This window comes from Chenopodium quinoa, unplaced genomic scaffold (assembly GCF_001683475.1).
Source record: "Chenopodium quinoa cultivar QQ74 unplaced genomic scaffold, ASM168347v1, whole genome shotgun sequence".
In the NCBI taxonomy this organism is placed as follows: domain Eukaryota; kingdom Viridiplantae; phylum Streptophyta; class Magnoliopsida; order Caryophyllales; family Amaranthaceae; genus Chenopodium; species Chenopodium quinoa.
The window spans coordinates 2007301-2024270 of NW_018744080.1; the positions used below are offsets into that span (position 1 = coordinate 2007301).

Consider the following 16970-nt stretch of genomic DNA (forward strand, 5'->3'; position numbering starts at 1 on the left):
TCTAAAGTGAATGAAAAAAAAAATCACTAATTCTTGTATTTTGGCACATTACTTGTTATTTGAAAATGTAGTTTTTAGTTGAATTGAATGTTATCAGTTTACGTAGTATAAAAAATTAACTCTTGATCAAAACATTATAGTGGTTTAAAAACTATTGTAGTCATCCCAACAACTGTTCACTGTTCTTGCATTATCATGATTGTAAAAATAACTCAATTGTAATTATATTATTTCAGGTAAAGGAGGCGTAATTGCATTAAAACCTCGCATTGTTTAACCTAGTGCGAGCTAGCTGAGTAAGCCCATTAGATGTGGGGGGAAGGATAAGTAAATCCTCACCCCTAAGAACCTTTAGTAGAATTTGAACTGACAATTTCATTGTTGTAAGATGCAAAAATCTCCACTACATCAAGCCTAGCTTGATTGCTTGATAATTATGATCAATCATACAGTATATTTTTGATAGTTTATTCCTCTAGAGAAACCTACCAAAATATCAAAAAACAAGAAAGCATATTATAGAGGTTAAATTGTCCTCCACCTTATAATCAAGTCAAAGAGATCAAGGCAATATACTAAAATCCAATCAATCAAGTGCATATCACTCAAATCTACAAATTCTTCTATTATGCCACTACTTCTAGTTTACTCTTTTCCTCCTTTTCACCTATATAACACGAAAACAGCTCAAGTTTAGAAAACACATATAAATACATATTGCTTGGAAACCGAAAAACCTCAACTCCAAGCCATTTCTAAACTTCATTAGCACGAAAATAACAGTGCTAATAATACACAAAAATCTCAAAAAAAAAAAAAAAAAAAAACTAACTTTTTACCGTAATGTAAAAAACAATCTTAGTGCTAAATCAACCTCTTTTTTTTTTTCTTTACAAATAAGTGATTACAAGTTACAAGTGATAGTAATCCGTACTGGTAAAAACAATAATTCGGGGCCCCATTTACCCACCCACTGCACCTTATCCTTTCTCGTTATATAAACTGCACTAAGTTTATATATTCAACTATTATAATCTAAACACCAAACAAAGAGTAAAGTTAACTCACACTCTTCCATCTCTCTTTATTTCTCTCTTTTTTAACACTATAGTTTCCTTTACTAAAACTAGTAGTCACATATCTTCAGGTAAGCTAGCAACTCTTGCTAGTTAGTTACCTAACGGTTTTCGTTCATCACTTGACAGGAAAACCTCTTTATTCATTGTTCTATTTGTGAAATTTGATTAGAGATGATTTCGTGGCACGACCTCTATACCGTGTTGGCGGCCATGGTGCCGTTGTATGTGGCTATGATATTAGCTTACGGGTCGGTCCGGTGGTGGAAGATCTTCTCCCCGGACCAATGTTCCGGGATTAACCGTTTCGTGGCCATCTTTGCTGTGCCTCTCCTTTCTTTTCATTTCATCTCTACGAATAATCCGTGGGAGATGAACCTTCATTTCATAGCAGCCGACACTCTCCAAAAAGTGATCATGCTTGTGTTATTAGCCCTTTGGACTAACCTTACTCGAAACGGCAGCCTCGAGTGGATGATAACGATCTTTTCTCTTTCCACGCTTCCTAACACCCTTGTAATGGGTATCCCGCTTCTCATTGCGATGTACGGGCCGTATTCGGGTAGTCTAATGGTTCAGGTGGTGGTGTTGCAGTGTATTATTTGGTACACGCTTTTGTTGTTCTTGTTTGAGTACCGTGGGGCGAAGATTCTTATCATGGAACAATTTCCTGAGACTGCAGCATCTATAGTATCCTTCAAAGTCGATTCCGATGTCGTCTCATTAGACGGCCGGGACTTCCTAGAGACGGATGCTGAGCTTGGACAAGACGGAAAACTCCATGTTGTTGTTAGGAAGTCTAATGCCTCTAGACGGTCTCTGTCTGGTATGACACCGAGACCGTCTAATTTGACAGGAGCTGAGATTTACAGTCTCAGCTCCTCTCGAAATCCGACCCCTAGAGGGTCTAATTTCAATACCTCGGATTTTTATTCTATGATGGGATACCAAGGATTTGGTGGCAGGCTCTCGAATTTCGGTCCTGCTGACTTGTACTCAGTACAATCCTCACGAGGTCCTACCCCTCGTCCTTCCAATTTCGATGAGAACCCGAATGCTTCTCCAAGGTTCGGGTTCTACCCAGGAGCTACTACAACAGTAGCTCCTGGTACTAATCCTCCGAATTCGGCTACCGGGTCTTACCCAGCACCGAATCCGGAGTTTGTCAATGGCACCACCACTGGTGCCAGTACCGGTGGTGGTGGTAATAAGAGTGGTGGAAAGAATCAAGAAAAGTCGGGCCCGCAACATCAGGCGCAGCCCGGACAAGGACAAGGGCAAGGACAAGGACACCACCAAAGCAAGTTGAGCCATGATGCTAAAGAGCTTCACATGTTCGTGTGGAGCTCTAGTGCTTCTCCTGTATCAGAGGTTGGTGGGCTCCACGTTTTTGGGAGTAATGATTTCGGCACTCCTGATCAATCTGGTCGCTCTGATCACGGTGCTAAGGAAATCCGGATGTTGGTTTCTGATCAGCCACAAAATGGTGAAACAAAAGGTACACTTTTTAAAATTAATTTAATTATATATATTTTCTGCTATACGTAATTTTGTCATGAATTTCCGAACCAATCATGTTACAAAATACCACTTTAGTTTATTTTATACTCGAATTTGATTTGACTGCATATATATGGAAAATAATTAAACAGCTTTAAAAAATTATTACAATGTTGAATATGTAAATGTATATATAAATTCCAAAAAACAGCCCCATTATTGATTTCAGGGCTTAGGAAAAGTGAGGAATTTGCAAGGGAGGATTTCAGCTTTACAGGTGGAGAAGAGGAGAGAGAAAAAGACGGGGCGATACCGATGGCGGGGATAAATAAGCTAGGGTCGAGTTCGGCGGCGGAGTTACACCCGAAAGCGGTGGCGGGAGTGGAGGAACTAGGTGGTGCTAAAAACATGCCTCCGGCTAGTGTAATGACAAGATTAATCTTAATCATGGTTTGGAGAAAATTGATTAGAAATCCCAACACGTATTCAAGTCTAATCGGCTTAATTTGGTCATTGGTTTCTTTTCGGTAAGTTAACTGGACCCTACCAAAGAAAATTTAGCCAAAGAAATAATGTTCTCGTAACCTTTTTGGTTTTCGCCTTTTTAGAAAGTGTTGCATGCTCTACAATTACATTTACATACTCTCTCAATTATATTTTAATAGTCAATCATTCTATCAAAATTTAATAGTCAAGTTGTTGGTTTAATCAGAACTAACAACAACGTATAAAGTAACAATTAAATCCGGACATATGAAGTAGGAGTTGTTGTTTGTTAATGAATTATATACCTAAAAAGTTTAATGAATGTTTGGTTACAAATGCAGGTTTCATGTGAAAATGCCGATAATAATAGAGAAATCAATCTCAATACTTTCAGATGCTGGACTTGGTATGGCTATGTTCAGCTTAGGTGAGTTATACTCCCATAACGTTTCTGGTTGATGCTTCCCAATTTCCCATGTGCTATGTTTCTTAACCGATCATGTAGGTCCATTTGCTAGAACACCAAATTATATAAATATAATATTTCTAAAATTCTCTTTTTTAATTTCAATCAATTGCAATTATTTGGGATGGTTTTTCGCTTTTATGTCCACCGTCTTTATTATATATATATAAAAAAAAAGTTAGAATCCGTTTATAATTTAAAATAAGATAAATTTAGATAAAATAAGTTGAATTAAACAGGAAATTGATCGATAACTACTTGTTCTTCTTTATGCTAATTTTATTTGGACACTGTTGCAAAGCTGACATTTAACCATATGCTCCAATTATGTCCCCTTTTTTCGGTGCTTTTGCTTTTACTAAAGTGTTCTCTCTTCTCCCATAACTTCTTTGATTATGGTTGTCCTAATCTAGCATCTGGACTTGTTGCTAGTATTCTTTGTTTGTTAGGGCCTTAGGGTTAATTATTCTCGATTAGCTAGAGCTAATGTTGGAAATTAATTACTGTTTGATTTTATGTTAGCTAGTTAATTAGTTACTCCGATTGAACTGTCAATAGTATATATCGTGTTTTATATAAACACATATTTTCTACACTTATTACAACGGACTATATTAATTTAGAAATGTATATTAAATTCACGTGTCTTCTAATATATCTCCTGTTAAAAATTGATTATATATAGTTGTATTATACATCATTTTTCTTTTATTTTAAACCCATACTAGTTGGACTTTAAAGACTGTAATATGATCTTTATCATTAGATAAAGGGACAAATGTGCTTCATATTAATGAGATGACACATAGTTGAGGAATCCATTGTCGTTAGATTTGAAGCAAACATATTATTACTTTGAATATTGTGTCGTATTTTGTAAAAGGATTTTGCTAAACATAAAACAGTAGATACATTTTTTTTTTCTTTCGCGAAAGATATAAAGATAGATTTTATATGAAGATATATATGTTCATTGTTAAGTCATACACCATTATACCCTAAGCTAATATTCTTTTGAGATTGAGTATTTATTTTTTAGTACTGTACTGTAAAAATCTTCTTAAATTTTTCGTCATTTAATCGATTAACATAATTTACAATTACTATCATTTTTCTCATCATCATTTAATGAAATGTCTAGTAAAAGCAATCAACGTATTAAATTTTCATTAATGTTTAAGAACACCTAATAAATTTGTATGGTATATTATTCTTAAAAGCCTTAAATAAATCATATCATGAAAGGATACGGAGTATTAACTGTTGGAACACAATTTCTCTATATCGTTGTCAAATCACCTATTTTAATACACTAATACATTATATATGTATATATCCTTTTGATATAATTTCATAATTGGTTGAACTAGAATGTTAGTTAGTTGTTAGCTCACATTAATTACACATTTTTCGTATATTACTAGGATTGAACTTGATGTATAACATAATAAGAGTAAATGAATCATTAGGCTTGAGCTAAATTTTTTAGATAAATACTACTCCGATCCGTATGTAAGATGAAAGATCGATCTTATAAGGTAAGAACCTCTCTCATATCAATCGATATGAAATGATAAATAATACTAAAAATTCGGCAACAATGTCAAAAGTCCCATTGACATGATTTAGAGTTGTGGTTAGTAATGGACTGACGTATGTACAAAAAAGTAGGACCATTACCTTTGTGCTGCGTAGGTTTTGTGGTCCTAGCATGAAGGCCATTAGCTCTTACTAACAATTAAAACCTTATCTCATGTTTTTGTGTTACATATCTTCTGCAAATTATATTGGTGGATGCTAATATGAGTAGGATGCATAATTTGTTACACTTATACTTGTTGTACTAGTATGATTTATGACTAGAGAATAATTGTTTTCTTTTATTGTGTATAAATGGAAACCTTTTGAAAGGTTTGTTCATGGCTCTACAACCAAAGATGATTGCATGTGGGAATAAAGTTGCCACCTTTGCTATGGCTGTGAGATTTCTTACCGGTCCGGCGGTTATGGCGGTGGCTGCCATTGCTATTGGTTTAAGGGGTGATCTTCTTCGAATTGCCATTGTTCAGGTTTGTACGCATATTTTTAACTTACTCCGCAACTCAATAAATTTTTTTAAAAAATATAAATATGGACAATAGTGTTTGTTCACCTTATAAAAAATTAAATCTCAATGTTAATTAGGTCTAATTGGGATTAATTAGTTTAAATAAATAGTTAATCCATGACAAATAAGTTTAATAATAAATTATTTTAGATAATTTCAAGTGAATATAACACACTCGATCAGCCTATCATATAAAATGATGACTTATTTTACGACATGAATAACATAGTACCGAGTATATAAATTTTATACTAACTTATAATATTTTTTTATATAAAAAACAGGCAGCACTTCCTCAAGGGATTGTCCCGTTTGTTTTTGCCAAAGAATACAACAATCATCCAGCCATTCTGAGCACTGCGTAAGTACATTTCTAAAGTTATTTCTTTATTTCACTTTATATATTATGAATTTTTTTTAATTGAAAAAATTAAACTTTATATATATAATATGAATTGTAACGTGCTTACGTGCCTAATCAGATGCAATTTGCTAAACAAAAGAACGGCAAACTTTAATGACTATCAATTGCATTTCATCATGGTGCATTATACTTTACTACACGTGAAAAGTTGATTTTTCTTCATAATTAAATAATCAAAAGTAATTACAATCTATGTTCCATGAATCTTATCTTATAAATAATGACAATTAATGCTAATAACCTTTTGTGCTATGTAACATTAGAGTTGTTGTCTATAGACTATAGTAATGCTTTCTTTAATTTATTCTCATATAAGTATTCTTCTTGAAGATTATTGTATTGCTAATTAATAAAAGATTAACCAATAATATTGTGTTGGATTTCAAATTGACAAGTGACAGTCCATTAATATTTTAAGTGACCAATTGACATTGAATATAACTATTACGCATAATAAGTTATTTTACATACTTTTTATTTTCACTATTTGTGATTTTGTATAAATTAACTTTGTTTGACGAATTAGAATTAGCCAGATCTCCTTTTACTAGATGACTACATATAAATTGTTGTAAAAAGTTCTAACATTTGATGTTTCAATTTTTGTGCACAGCGTGATCTTTGGGATGTTGATAGCGCTACCAATTACCTTGGTCTACTACATCCTATTAGGGTTATAAAAATTCTTTTTCTTCACCAAAGAATGAGATTAAGCTAATTAAGCTTATTACTACGTCGAAGTTATCCATCAATTTTGGGGAGAAGAAGTTAATTAATTCCAAAAGTCCAAGGTGTTTGGATGTTATTGGGTGCCCAAAAAAAAAAGGGTACAAAATTTTTCCCACTTTCAAGTTCCCTCAACTCTCAAGACTACAATGGTCAAATTGGGATATTGGAAAAGTGAAACTACTAATTCACATTCACCAAGCAAATCAAGGTGATTGGTTGTTAGAGCTAAAGATATTTGACTTATTGAAGGAATTTGCTGCCTAATTTGAGGATCATGCTCCCACAAACTTTAGACCACCCCAAAAAAAATTTGTAATCTCAAATTTTTAATTAAAAGTTTGGGAAAAAGCAGGCAAAAGAGAGGAAAATAGGGATAGTTGTGGGTCCCCAATTTTTATATATTGTTAATTAGTAGTTTATTTAAACTATTACGGAATATTATTATTATTAGTAGTAGCAACGTGGATTGCTATTTAGATTTTTTTTTTTTTTTTTTTTGACTTAAGGTTAGTATTTTGTTTGTAGTATACTAGTATTGTATTGATGAAGAGATGGAATGTAAATTTTGATTTGTAAATGCAAGTTTTTTTAATTAATTTGGAAAATTAAATGGTTGTAGTCTTCTAGATCTTTTTAGCAAAGAGTAAAGGAGTTGTCATTGTAGAATATTTTATGATTGTCTATTTTAACTTGTAAGGTTAGATTCTACTTTCTAGTTGTAGATCATGTCAACAATATTTGCGGTTCATGCTTCTCTGACAAAGTATCGTGTGTTTTAAATAGTTTCTATTTTTAGGGCAGTGCATGTGTACCATATTACTCCAACTATTTATGCGCACAATAATGCAATTATCAATTGAAATAAAATCTTGGTCGAAGACATGTAATGGAATAATGAACATTTAATTTGTAAGAAACGTTTAATGTTCAATTGTATACAAATTTAATAAAATTACCATAAATGTTATGATTCTAAATACGTATTAATTCATACTAAATGAGTTATGGGAATCAAATAGGGAGTAATAATTTTAACCTAATGAGCCGTGAGACCGGATAACCTTGTTGGCTTATAAAGTTGACTTTGAAAAGTGAATACAATGAAGTTTTTTCCTAGTGTCCTGCTAGAAAAGGTAATATAATGTTATTAGTACTGTAATTTGTTGGTGGAAAGACAACTTTGTCCTTGGTTGAGGTTGTTCTATGCCTATTTGATTCCCGTAGACTAATCAATGAAAAAATTTGAAGGATTTATTAGCCAAATATGAACCCTAAAAATTTTGGCATGCAGATGTCAAAATGATAATATATATTGTAGCTCCAAAGAAACCTATCATTATTCACTTTATTGATATGAAAAGCAACTGATATGGTTCCAAGTGAAAAGTTAAAGCTAAGATAGACTTGAATAAGGTCAATCTAACAAAGGAAGTCATAACTATGGTTTTTAAAAAAAAAAAAAAAAAAAAAAAAAAAAAAAAAAAAAAAAAAAAAACCTTAACCACTATAGGCATTGCTTACTTTATTAAACATCATATTAATTACCTATAAACAAGAACTCAAATAATTTTAGGCGCGGCTAGACTCTGCCTACCACAACCAATAATTTTAATTTGGTAAATTTGTTTTTTAAAAAGTATGCTTTGGTCATTTGCCCTTAATAAACTCTGCCCTCTTCAATAAAATACAAACTAATGAAGAAACTTAAGGACGTTTCAATTTTATGTTTTGAGGGAAATGCAACACACTTATACCTTTGAAGAACACTTGTGCAACCTAATTAAATTGTACTAGTACTAACTAAGCAATGCCCTATATCTCATTTGAAAACATGACTAAGCTTAGACCTAATAATAGGTTATATTTAGCCACATTTTTTTTTTGTAATGACAACAATTGATTGAGCTAGTAAAAAAAAAAAGCTTTCTAGTTAAAGGTTATGATGAAAACTATTATAATAATAATAAAAAAGCTTTCTAGTTAAAGGTTATGATGAAAACTATTTTAATCAATGGGACCCTTCTTATTACAATTATTTGAATGACAATGTAATAACTAATCCAATTTAATCCTTGAAACCAAATAGTTTTTACGTCTCTTACAATTATTTGAATGACAACATAACCACTAACCCAATTTAATCTCAGGAACTAAATAGTTCTTACACATCAAGAACTTTTTTTTAGACTAAAGTGATATTCTTTTCATCTCATATTTATTCAAATTAAATTAATTATTTAAGCAATGTGATCGATGTTAAATCAGTTTTGCTGAAATAAATTTTTTTTAGTTGAACTTAAAATTACTATTAAGATCTTAAATTATTTTATTATTTATCTAAAGGGTTTATGTTTAATAAATGTTATGTTTTATAGGTAATCTTATAGCAGAAGAATTGTCATTGATGAATTTTTAAGAGATCTTGTTTTCTTAAAACTCATAAAGACAAGTTTGGTGTTTTGTTTTAATGATGTTATACCAGGAAACGTTTTTTTTTTTTTTTTTTTTTTTTTTTTTTTTTTTTTTAAAAAAAACTAGTTATATAGTACCAAAGTAAATAAATTTTTAAAACTAATTTATCTTCCTATTATTGTTCATATAATCATATAAAATGAGGTAGTAAGTGAAAATTGGATTCCTATTTTTACTTTTAGATAGGAGATAGAAATTTGTTTAGAAACATTGGTATTATCATACGGAGTAGTTTTATGTGAATCATGTGGTGGGTTAAGGAGTGATAAAAGTGAAAACTTTCTATAGCAAAAATAGAAAGATAAAAAAATTAAATATATAAAAAAGAAAAGTATGAAGATTAAAAAAAAAAAAAAAAAAAAAAAGAGACTTAGTAGTAAATTTTACAAAAAATTTTATAAATAGACTTAGTAGTAAAAAGTTGTTAATTCTAATGACAATAAATTTTACAAAAAATAATGGATATAAATATTATAAATAGACTTAGTAGTAAAAAGTATGAAATATTGTGAAAGAAATTAATTAAACAAATAATAGTATTAAATTTGATATTTAAGGACATTTATTTTAGATTTTGTACAAACTAAAAGTCATAATTTAATTACAATAATTTTTTTTTAGTAAGTGGGTTTGAAGGGAAAGCATTTTACAATATTTTGCCAAGTGTTCTCTAAGTTTCGCCTTTAGTATAATGTAATTGATTGATTCGAATAAGATTACGAAAAAAATTCTTAAACCTAGAATATCAATAGGGGTTGTATGCAAACCTGGTTTTTAGGAGGGTTGAGTCGGGTCAGGGTCGGTGCAGTTTATTGTGGCTTAGGTTAAAGGGTCACATTTTATAGAGTCTAATGGGTTGATAATAGGCGGGCCCACAAACTATCAATTAAAATAAATGTTGGATGAAGACATAATTAAGTATGTGTGAATACAAAGATTTGTATGTAATTTTTTTTTACATAATCTAATTTCTTTATGTATTAAATTGGACAAACATTTGATCTTATATTGACCCTACACAATAAGAGCCCTGACCGTTAAAGACCAAACCCTGCTAAATTAGGCTACATGCCTGTCCAATAACCATATAATAGAAGACGTGTAGTCAAAATTTGATCATAGATCAGCTTGAATGCCAAAGAATAGAGTAGAATCTCCCTTTACTTAAATAACTAAACTAATTAACATCAACTCAGCAATAGAGCAAATTGAGAAAGAAGCAATATTGTTTAGTAGATTTGTATTGAACCAAAAGCAAATCATTTTACACCCTAAGCCAAGAAACGAATTTGTACAGGCAATTACTAATCATTATTGTAGGGGTATTTATAAGATTTACCATAGTAAAAAAAATCCAACAATTTTATGACCAAGTTTTACAATTGTTTTAATTATTGTTGGGAGATAGGAGTTCCTACCACCCTTATGTTCTGTCACTAGGGGTGGGATTTTTCAAACCGAACCGTGAAACCGGTCGTTACCGAACCGAACCATCACGGACCGATCCGTTTATAAACCGATAAATTTAAACCGAAAACCGAACTGAACCGTTCAATATCAAACCGAAACCGAATCGAACCGCTCAATGTCAACCCGTTACGGACCGTAAACCGATAACAAACCAAACTGCTCAAATCCGAACCGAAACAAAACCGAACCGAATGGTTTATAAACCCGTTAATGACCCGAACCGTTTATAAACCGAAACCGTTTAAACCGTAAAAAAAACCGTTTAAACCGAACCATTTGTAACCCGCTAACCGTTTAAACCGACCCGTTTATGAACCGAAACCGTTTAAACCGCTGGAAAAACTATATAAACCGAACCGTTATAATCCGCTAACCGTCTAAACTGAACTGCCATAACCCCTTAAACCGTTAAAATCGAACTGTTTTCGAACCGCAACCTGTTTAAACTGATCCGATTACAAACTGCTTAATTCAAATTGAATTATTTACAACCTAAATGGCTAAATAGTAAATACAATTAATGTTAATAAATGTAGATCTAATCAAACGGCTTAGGTTTATACAAAGGTTTATATCACCTAGATCTAGTCCAACGACATTATTAATATCGTTTTAGATTACTTATTTATTTTAATTACAAGATATATCATCTGTACCATTTTCATTCCAGTAATAATGCTAGTCCACCCAAATTATCTTCATTGTTCCTTCATAAAGATATTCATGATCATCCAATAACACTCAAAGGTAACATAATATTGGAGATGTATGAGATTGCGTTACAAAAGTGGCATAAGAATTAGAATATTACTGTACTAGTCAATAAGGCGTACAAATGTACAATCATTCACATTATCACTTTATAAAACTTTCTTATACAAGTATTTTGTAAAGGGGGAGGACTAAAATGTTTATAAAACTGCATGAGAATAACTAGATGTCTAGATTTGAAATTTATGGTAGAAGAAAATGGGAAACTTTCCTTTCCTTTACATGATAAAAAATTTTACACCCCTAACAGACGGTAAAAGGAAAGCTAACATACTAGAATACTAGTATACTACTATATCCTAAAAACAAAAGGCAGCAGAATCTTGAAGCAGCAGCACAGCACCCAAGAGCAGAGGAAATAGCAGCAACAAGCAGGAACCAGCTTACGCAATAACAGATCAACAACTTATCAGAAGCAAGGAACAATAAGCATAAGGGACTCAGCAGGAACTTATTTTTGTTTTTCAAAATTGCTCTCAGATTTACGTTTATCGTATCATCACTGAGCAATGGTTGTTTTAACTTAAAACTTGAAAAATGCTGCCAGCAAGTACATATACATTGAAGTCTCAACATAAATGACAAGGGCAACGATGATTCAAGAAAAATTAAAACAACAAGCATAAGAAACAGCAGCAACAAAACAGCAGCAAGCATAAGAAACAGCAGCAACAAAACAGCAGCAACAACAACTCAGCAGAGACATCAACCAAAAGGCAAAAGCACTACCAGCAGGCAGCAGCTCATAACAAGTTCAAGCAACTTCAAAATTATAGCTTTTGTTTTTTAAAATTGCTCTCAGATTTACATCACTGAGCAATGGTTGTTTTAACAAAATAGCCAAAATACAGACCATCAAAAGTCCACCCTTGCTTTCTGAAACTCAGATAAGAAACATGCAAGTGCTTTTAGACAACATCAGGACAGACCCCCACTGATCCAAGTAATTGTACAGATCAGCTGCTATAAGAAGATAGCTAGCTTGGAGTGTGAAAACAAACGGCTTAATGTCTCATTGCAAGCAAGATGCATGTTGCATACATGAAAATGCAGTACATTATTGGTTCTAGATACCTGCAGCTTATAACTGCTATTGACTCTCTACAAGAAAACAGAAAAAAGAAAGGTCTCAATCACTTTGGGACCTTAGACAATCAAATGAATTTGACACCACAGACAAGCAAATAAGAGAGGCAAACAATGGCTTTAGCTAGTTCTCATAGAAGATATAAAGCAAAGGAAATATGCAATCTCTATGAAGATTTATAAGAAGTAAACTCAAACATAGACTAGAACAACAACAACAATAATCAAATACAAAAACAGAAAAACTGTATTAAAAAAAAACGAAAAGGAAAAAGTAATTACCTTTGAGTAGTCTTTGACGGCTTGAAGGAGATTTGAAGATGGAGAACTGCCTGAACTGGAGATCAAAAGAAAAAATCAAGAACTTGAAGTAAAAAAAAAAACCGAAACGAAAACGAAAAAAATCGAAAAAATTAACAACAAAATTACCTTGAGGTTTGACGGCTTGAAGGAGAGGAAGAATTGAAAAAAAAAAAACGAGAATGGAAAAGTCAGAAATAAGAAGTTTAGATCCAAAACAAAAATGAAACGAAAATAAAAACCCTAAATAAAAAAAAGTAAAAAACCGAAACGAAAACGAAAAAAATCAAAACGAAAACAACAAAAATTAACAAAAAATTACCTTGAGGTTTGACGGCTTGAAGGAGAGGAAGACAAAAACAAAAAAACGACAATGAAAAAGTTAGAAATTAGAACTTAGATCCAAAACAAAAATGAAACGAAAACAAAAACCCTAAATAAACAAACCGAAACAAAAACGAAAAAAATCAAAACGAAAACAACAAAAATTAACAAAAAATTACCTTGAGTTTTGAACTTTTGACGGCTTGAAGCCTTCAAATTGAAGGAGAGGAAGATTTGAAAAAAAAAAAAACGAGAATGTAAAGCGAGAAATCAGAAATGTAGATCCAAAACACAAATGAAACGAAAACAAAAACCCTAATTAGGATTTTTAAAAGTTGAGAAGTTGAGCTTGAGATTCTTGAGAGTTTCAGAACGAATGAGTGAGATGAGAACTGAGAAACTGAGAAGTTAGAGAGAGAAACTGAGAGTGAGTAAAACGGCTGAATGGCTGATACAGTGGGCTTGAGATTCTAGGTTTAGGTTTTACTTGTTCATTTGATCAACCGTCCATATTCAATCTCAAGGATTCTCAACATCTAACCGTTCATTTTTTTTTTTGTAGATTCCAGAATTTTCATCTAGATCTAACGGTCTAGATTTTTCTTTGTGGTTTTCTAGGTCTTTTTGACCATTTTTTTAATTATTTATTATTATTATTATTTTGAAAGATTATTATTATTATTATTGTTAGTATAATTATTTGTTAATATTATTATTATTACTAGTTTACTACTACAGTACTACTATTATAGTATTATTATAATATTATTATAATTATTATTATTACTATTATTATTATTATTATTATTTATTATTTATTATTATTATTATTATTATTATTATTATTATTATTATTATTAGTTTATTACTTATAAGTTATAAATTGTAAGAAACGCAAATGTTTCAAAATTGAAATTGATTCAATACGACATAGTTAATGACTTAATGAGTTAATGCACATCAATATCTGACATCTCTATATGTATATTATATATATCTGTGAGTCTGTGACTGTATATCAGTATATATATAATAAACCAATAATAACTTAATAAGTAATAACTTAATAAGTAATAACTAATAAGGTAATGAAAATCTAACCATTGTTTTTCATGGGCATTCAATCTAACCGTTGTATATTTGACTATTCGTACATTAGTATTGCATAATGATTTCATCACCACTTTAATTAGTGATTTCGTGATTTCGTCCATTTAACTTATTAAGTTGTTTGAGTTAGTAATCTAAATAAAGTAACAAACTAAATAACGAATCCATTTAATCTCGTGTAAGTTATAATTTATAAGAAATGCAATGTTTGGAAATGGAAATTGATTCAATACGATATTGTTAATGTATATGTAATTATAGATTAATTATTATGTATATCATATCGTACGAATGTACGGTTGGTATCATTATCATACTATCATAAGTATCATTGCCTCATTGAATTATTGGTATGTACTATAATCGATAAACATATTTACATATCTGATCATTAAAACTTAAAAGTTTAAAACACTTGTTGATCAATCTAATTGAATACTTGTACATTCTTAATTATCGATTTATCGTATTATAAGTATCAACTCATTAAATCATGGTCATGATTTCGTGATTTCGTCCATTTAACTTATTAAGTTGTTTGAGTTAGTAATCTAAATAAAGTAACAAACTAAATAACGAATCCATTTAATCTCGTGTAAGTTATAATTTATAAGAAATGCAATGTTTGGAAATGGAAATTGATTCAATACAATATTGTTAATGTATATGTAATTATAGATTAATTATTATGTATATCATATCGTACGAATGTACGGTTGGTATCATTATCATACTATCATAAGTATCATTGCCTCATTGAATTATTGGTATGTACTACAATCGATAAACATATTTACATATCTGATTATTAAAACTTAAAAATTTAAAACACTTGTTGATCAATCTAATTGAATACTTGTACATTCTTAATTATCGATTTATCGTATTATAAGTATCAACTCATTAAATCATGGTCATGACGCGATCTTTAAAACAATCATGAATTCATGACCCAAACCGCTTATAAACCGAACCGACATGATCCAAACCGTTCATAAACCGAACCAATTGAACTATGTAACCCTCCACTAAACCGGCCCATTTCAAACTGAACCGACATGATTCGCACCGTGTATAAACCGAACCGATATTGACCCGGGTAAACCCGCCCCTAAACCGACCCATTTCAAACCAAACCGGCTTGATCCAAACCGTTTGTAAACCGAACTGACATTGACCCGGGTAAACCCGCCCCCTAAACCGACCCGTATCAAACCGAACCGACATAATCCGAATCGTTTATAAACCGACCCGCTTATGACCCAAACCGAATTTGAACCGCAAAGAAATAAACCGAAACCAAACCGAGCCGTGACTAACCCAAACCGAACCAAACCGACCCACCAGCTAAACTAAACCGTTTCAATCCGAACCGCTCCAAACCGAAACCGACTCAAACCGAGGTCAAACCGAACCGCCAGACCGAAGTCCCACCCCTATCTGTCACTATTTCAAACATCAAATGTTAGTATTTTGTTCTTTTTATGCTTATATCACTAGCTGAGCTTCTTCAATTTACACTATTCTTACTATCCATATCGGATGCCAATTATGAAAGAAGATATATAATGTTTATCCACTTGAACAACGACCAAGACTTAGACCATCTAACATATATTAGTTTTTTATACGTTGAACTGAAATTATATTTGTTGATTAAATCCGACTTATGCTTATTGTGATTGATATCAATTGACGAGCTAGGACAACAATTTATAATAAATGAAAAAACTTTTATTTATACACTAGAGTTTTTGTCGGCAAAATTATCAAAGCTCGTTACTTTTTTGCACGTTTGAGCATGAGATTTGATGTTAAGGTCTTACACAAATTTTGATCACTTATAATACAAAGGCCCTTCGTCTTAACTACTAAGTCAATACCTCATTAGTATTGTTGCGGATAGTATGTCCTATGATGCAAATGTTCAAATTAAATGGTAAACGGACAAAATTGGTAAAAAATTAAAAATAAAAAAGGACCAAAAAGCATTAATGAGAAACCAATGACATATAACAAAAACAAGGTCCAACCTTGTGGACAAATCCACGTAAGAAATAAAAGCCCTAAAAAGGGGTCCATCTTCATGTGGAAGCCCATACTACACTCATGTGCTCAAGATTTACACATCCTTTGCTTCTCCAATTTGTTAGGTTGATAATGATAGTAACTCTAAACCATATTAGGTCTGCCTCCATTATTATTCATAAGAATTGAGACTTAGAAAACAAAATAAATTAAGTAGAACAAGATATATTGACATATAATAAGATAGGACTCTACAATTTATGAAAGTGATAGATGAAAAAAATTATTTTTCAAAAAAAAAAATTTATTTTCAAAAAAAAATATTTTTACAAAAATATTATTTATCAAAAAAAGAAAAAAGGACTCCTAGATGAGTTTGGTCTAACCAATTTGTTTATTTCATAACATACAAAGCATATAACAAAAGGAGAAAAAGATTGGATACCCTTGAATGTGACATTGACAACCATCTTTAGTGTCCCCTTGGCTCTTACGGTTTTGTAGAAGAGCCTTTGGAAGGGAATTTGTGTGGTTACAAAAGAACAGTCCCTACCAAAGTGAAGGGTGTTTACAACTCACTAGGCTGCAGACCATATATGGCGCAGGATGGGTGCCCTTCCT

The 16970-nt window shown here is 31.5% G+C and overlaps 1 protein-coding gene across 3 annotated transcripts; it reads left to right on the top strand.

The window, feature by feature from the left end:
• Window positions 1–612: 612 nt before the first annotated feature.
• On the top strand, window positions 613–7414 carry LOC110691454 (auxin efflux carrier component 3-like). Of its 3 annotated transcripts, XM_021868393.1 has the most exons (7): window positions 613–1873; window positions 1919–2574; window positions 2788–3103; window positions 3404–3489; window positions 5440–5597; window positions 5920–5996; window positions 6673–7414. In XM_021868393.1, exons 1-7 carry the CDS (start codon window positions 1251–1253, stop codon window positions 6737–6739), a joined length of 1983 nt encoding a protein of 660 aa, XP_021724085.1. In that variant the 5' UTR covers window positions 613–1250; the 3' UTR covers window positions 6740–7414. The 3 variants fall into 3 exon arrangements, with proteins under 3 accessions (XP_021724085.1, XP_021724083.1, XP_021724084.1); XM_021868391.1 differs by having other exon boundaries at window positions 614–2574; XM_021868392.1 differs by having other exon boundaries at window positions 625–2574; window positions 2806–3103.
• Window positions 7415–16970: the final 9556 nt, after the last annotated feature.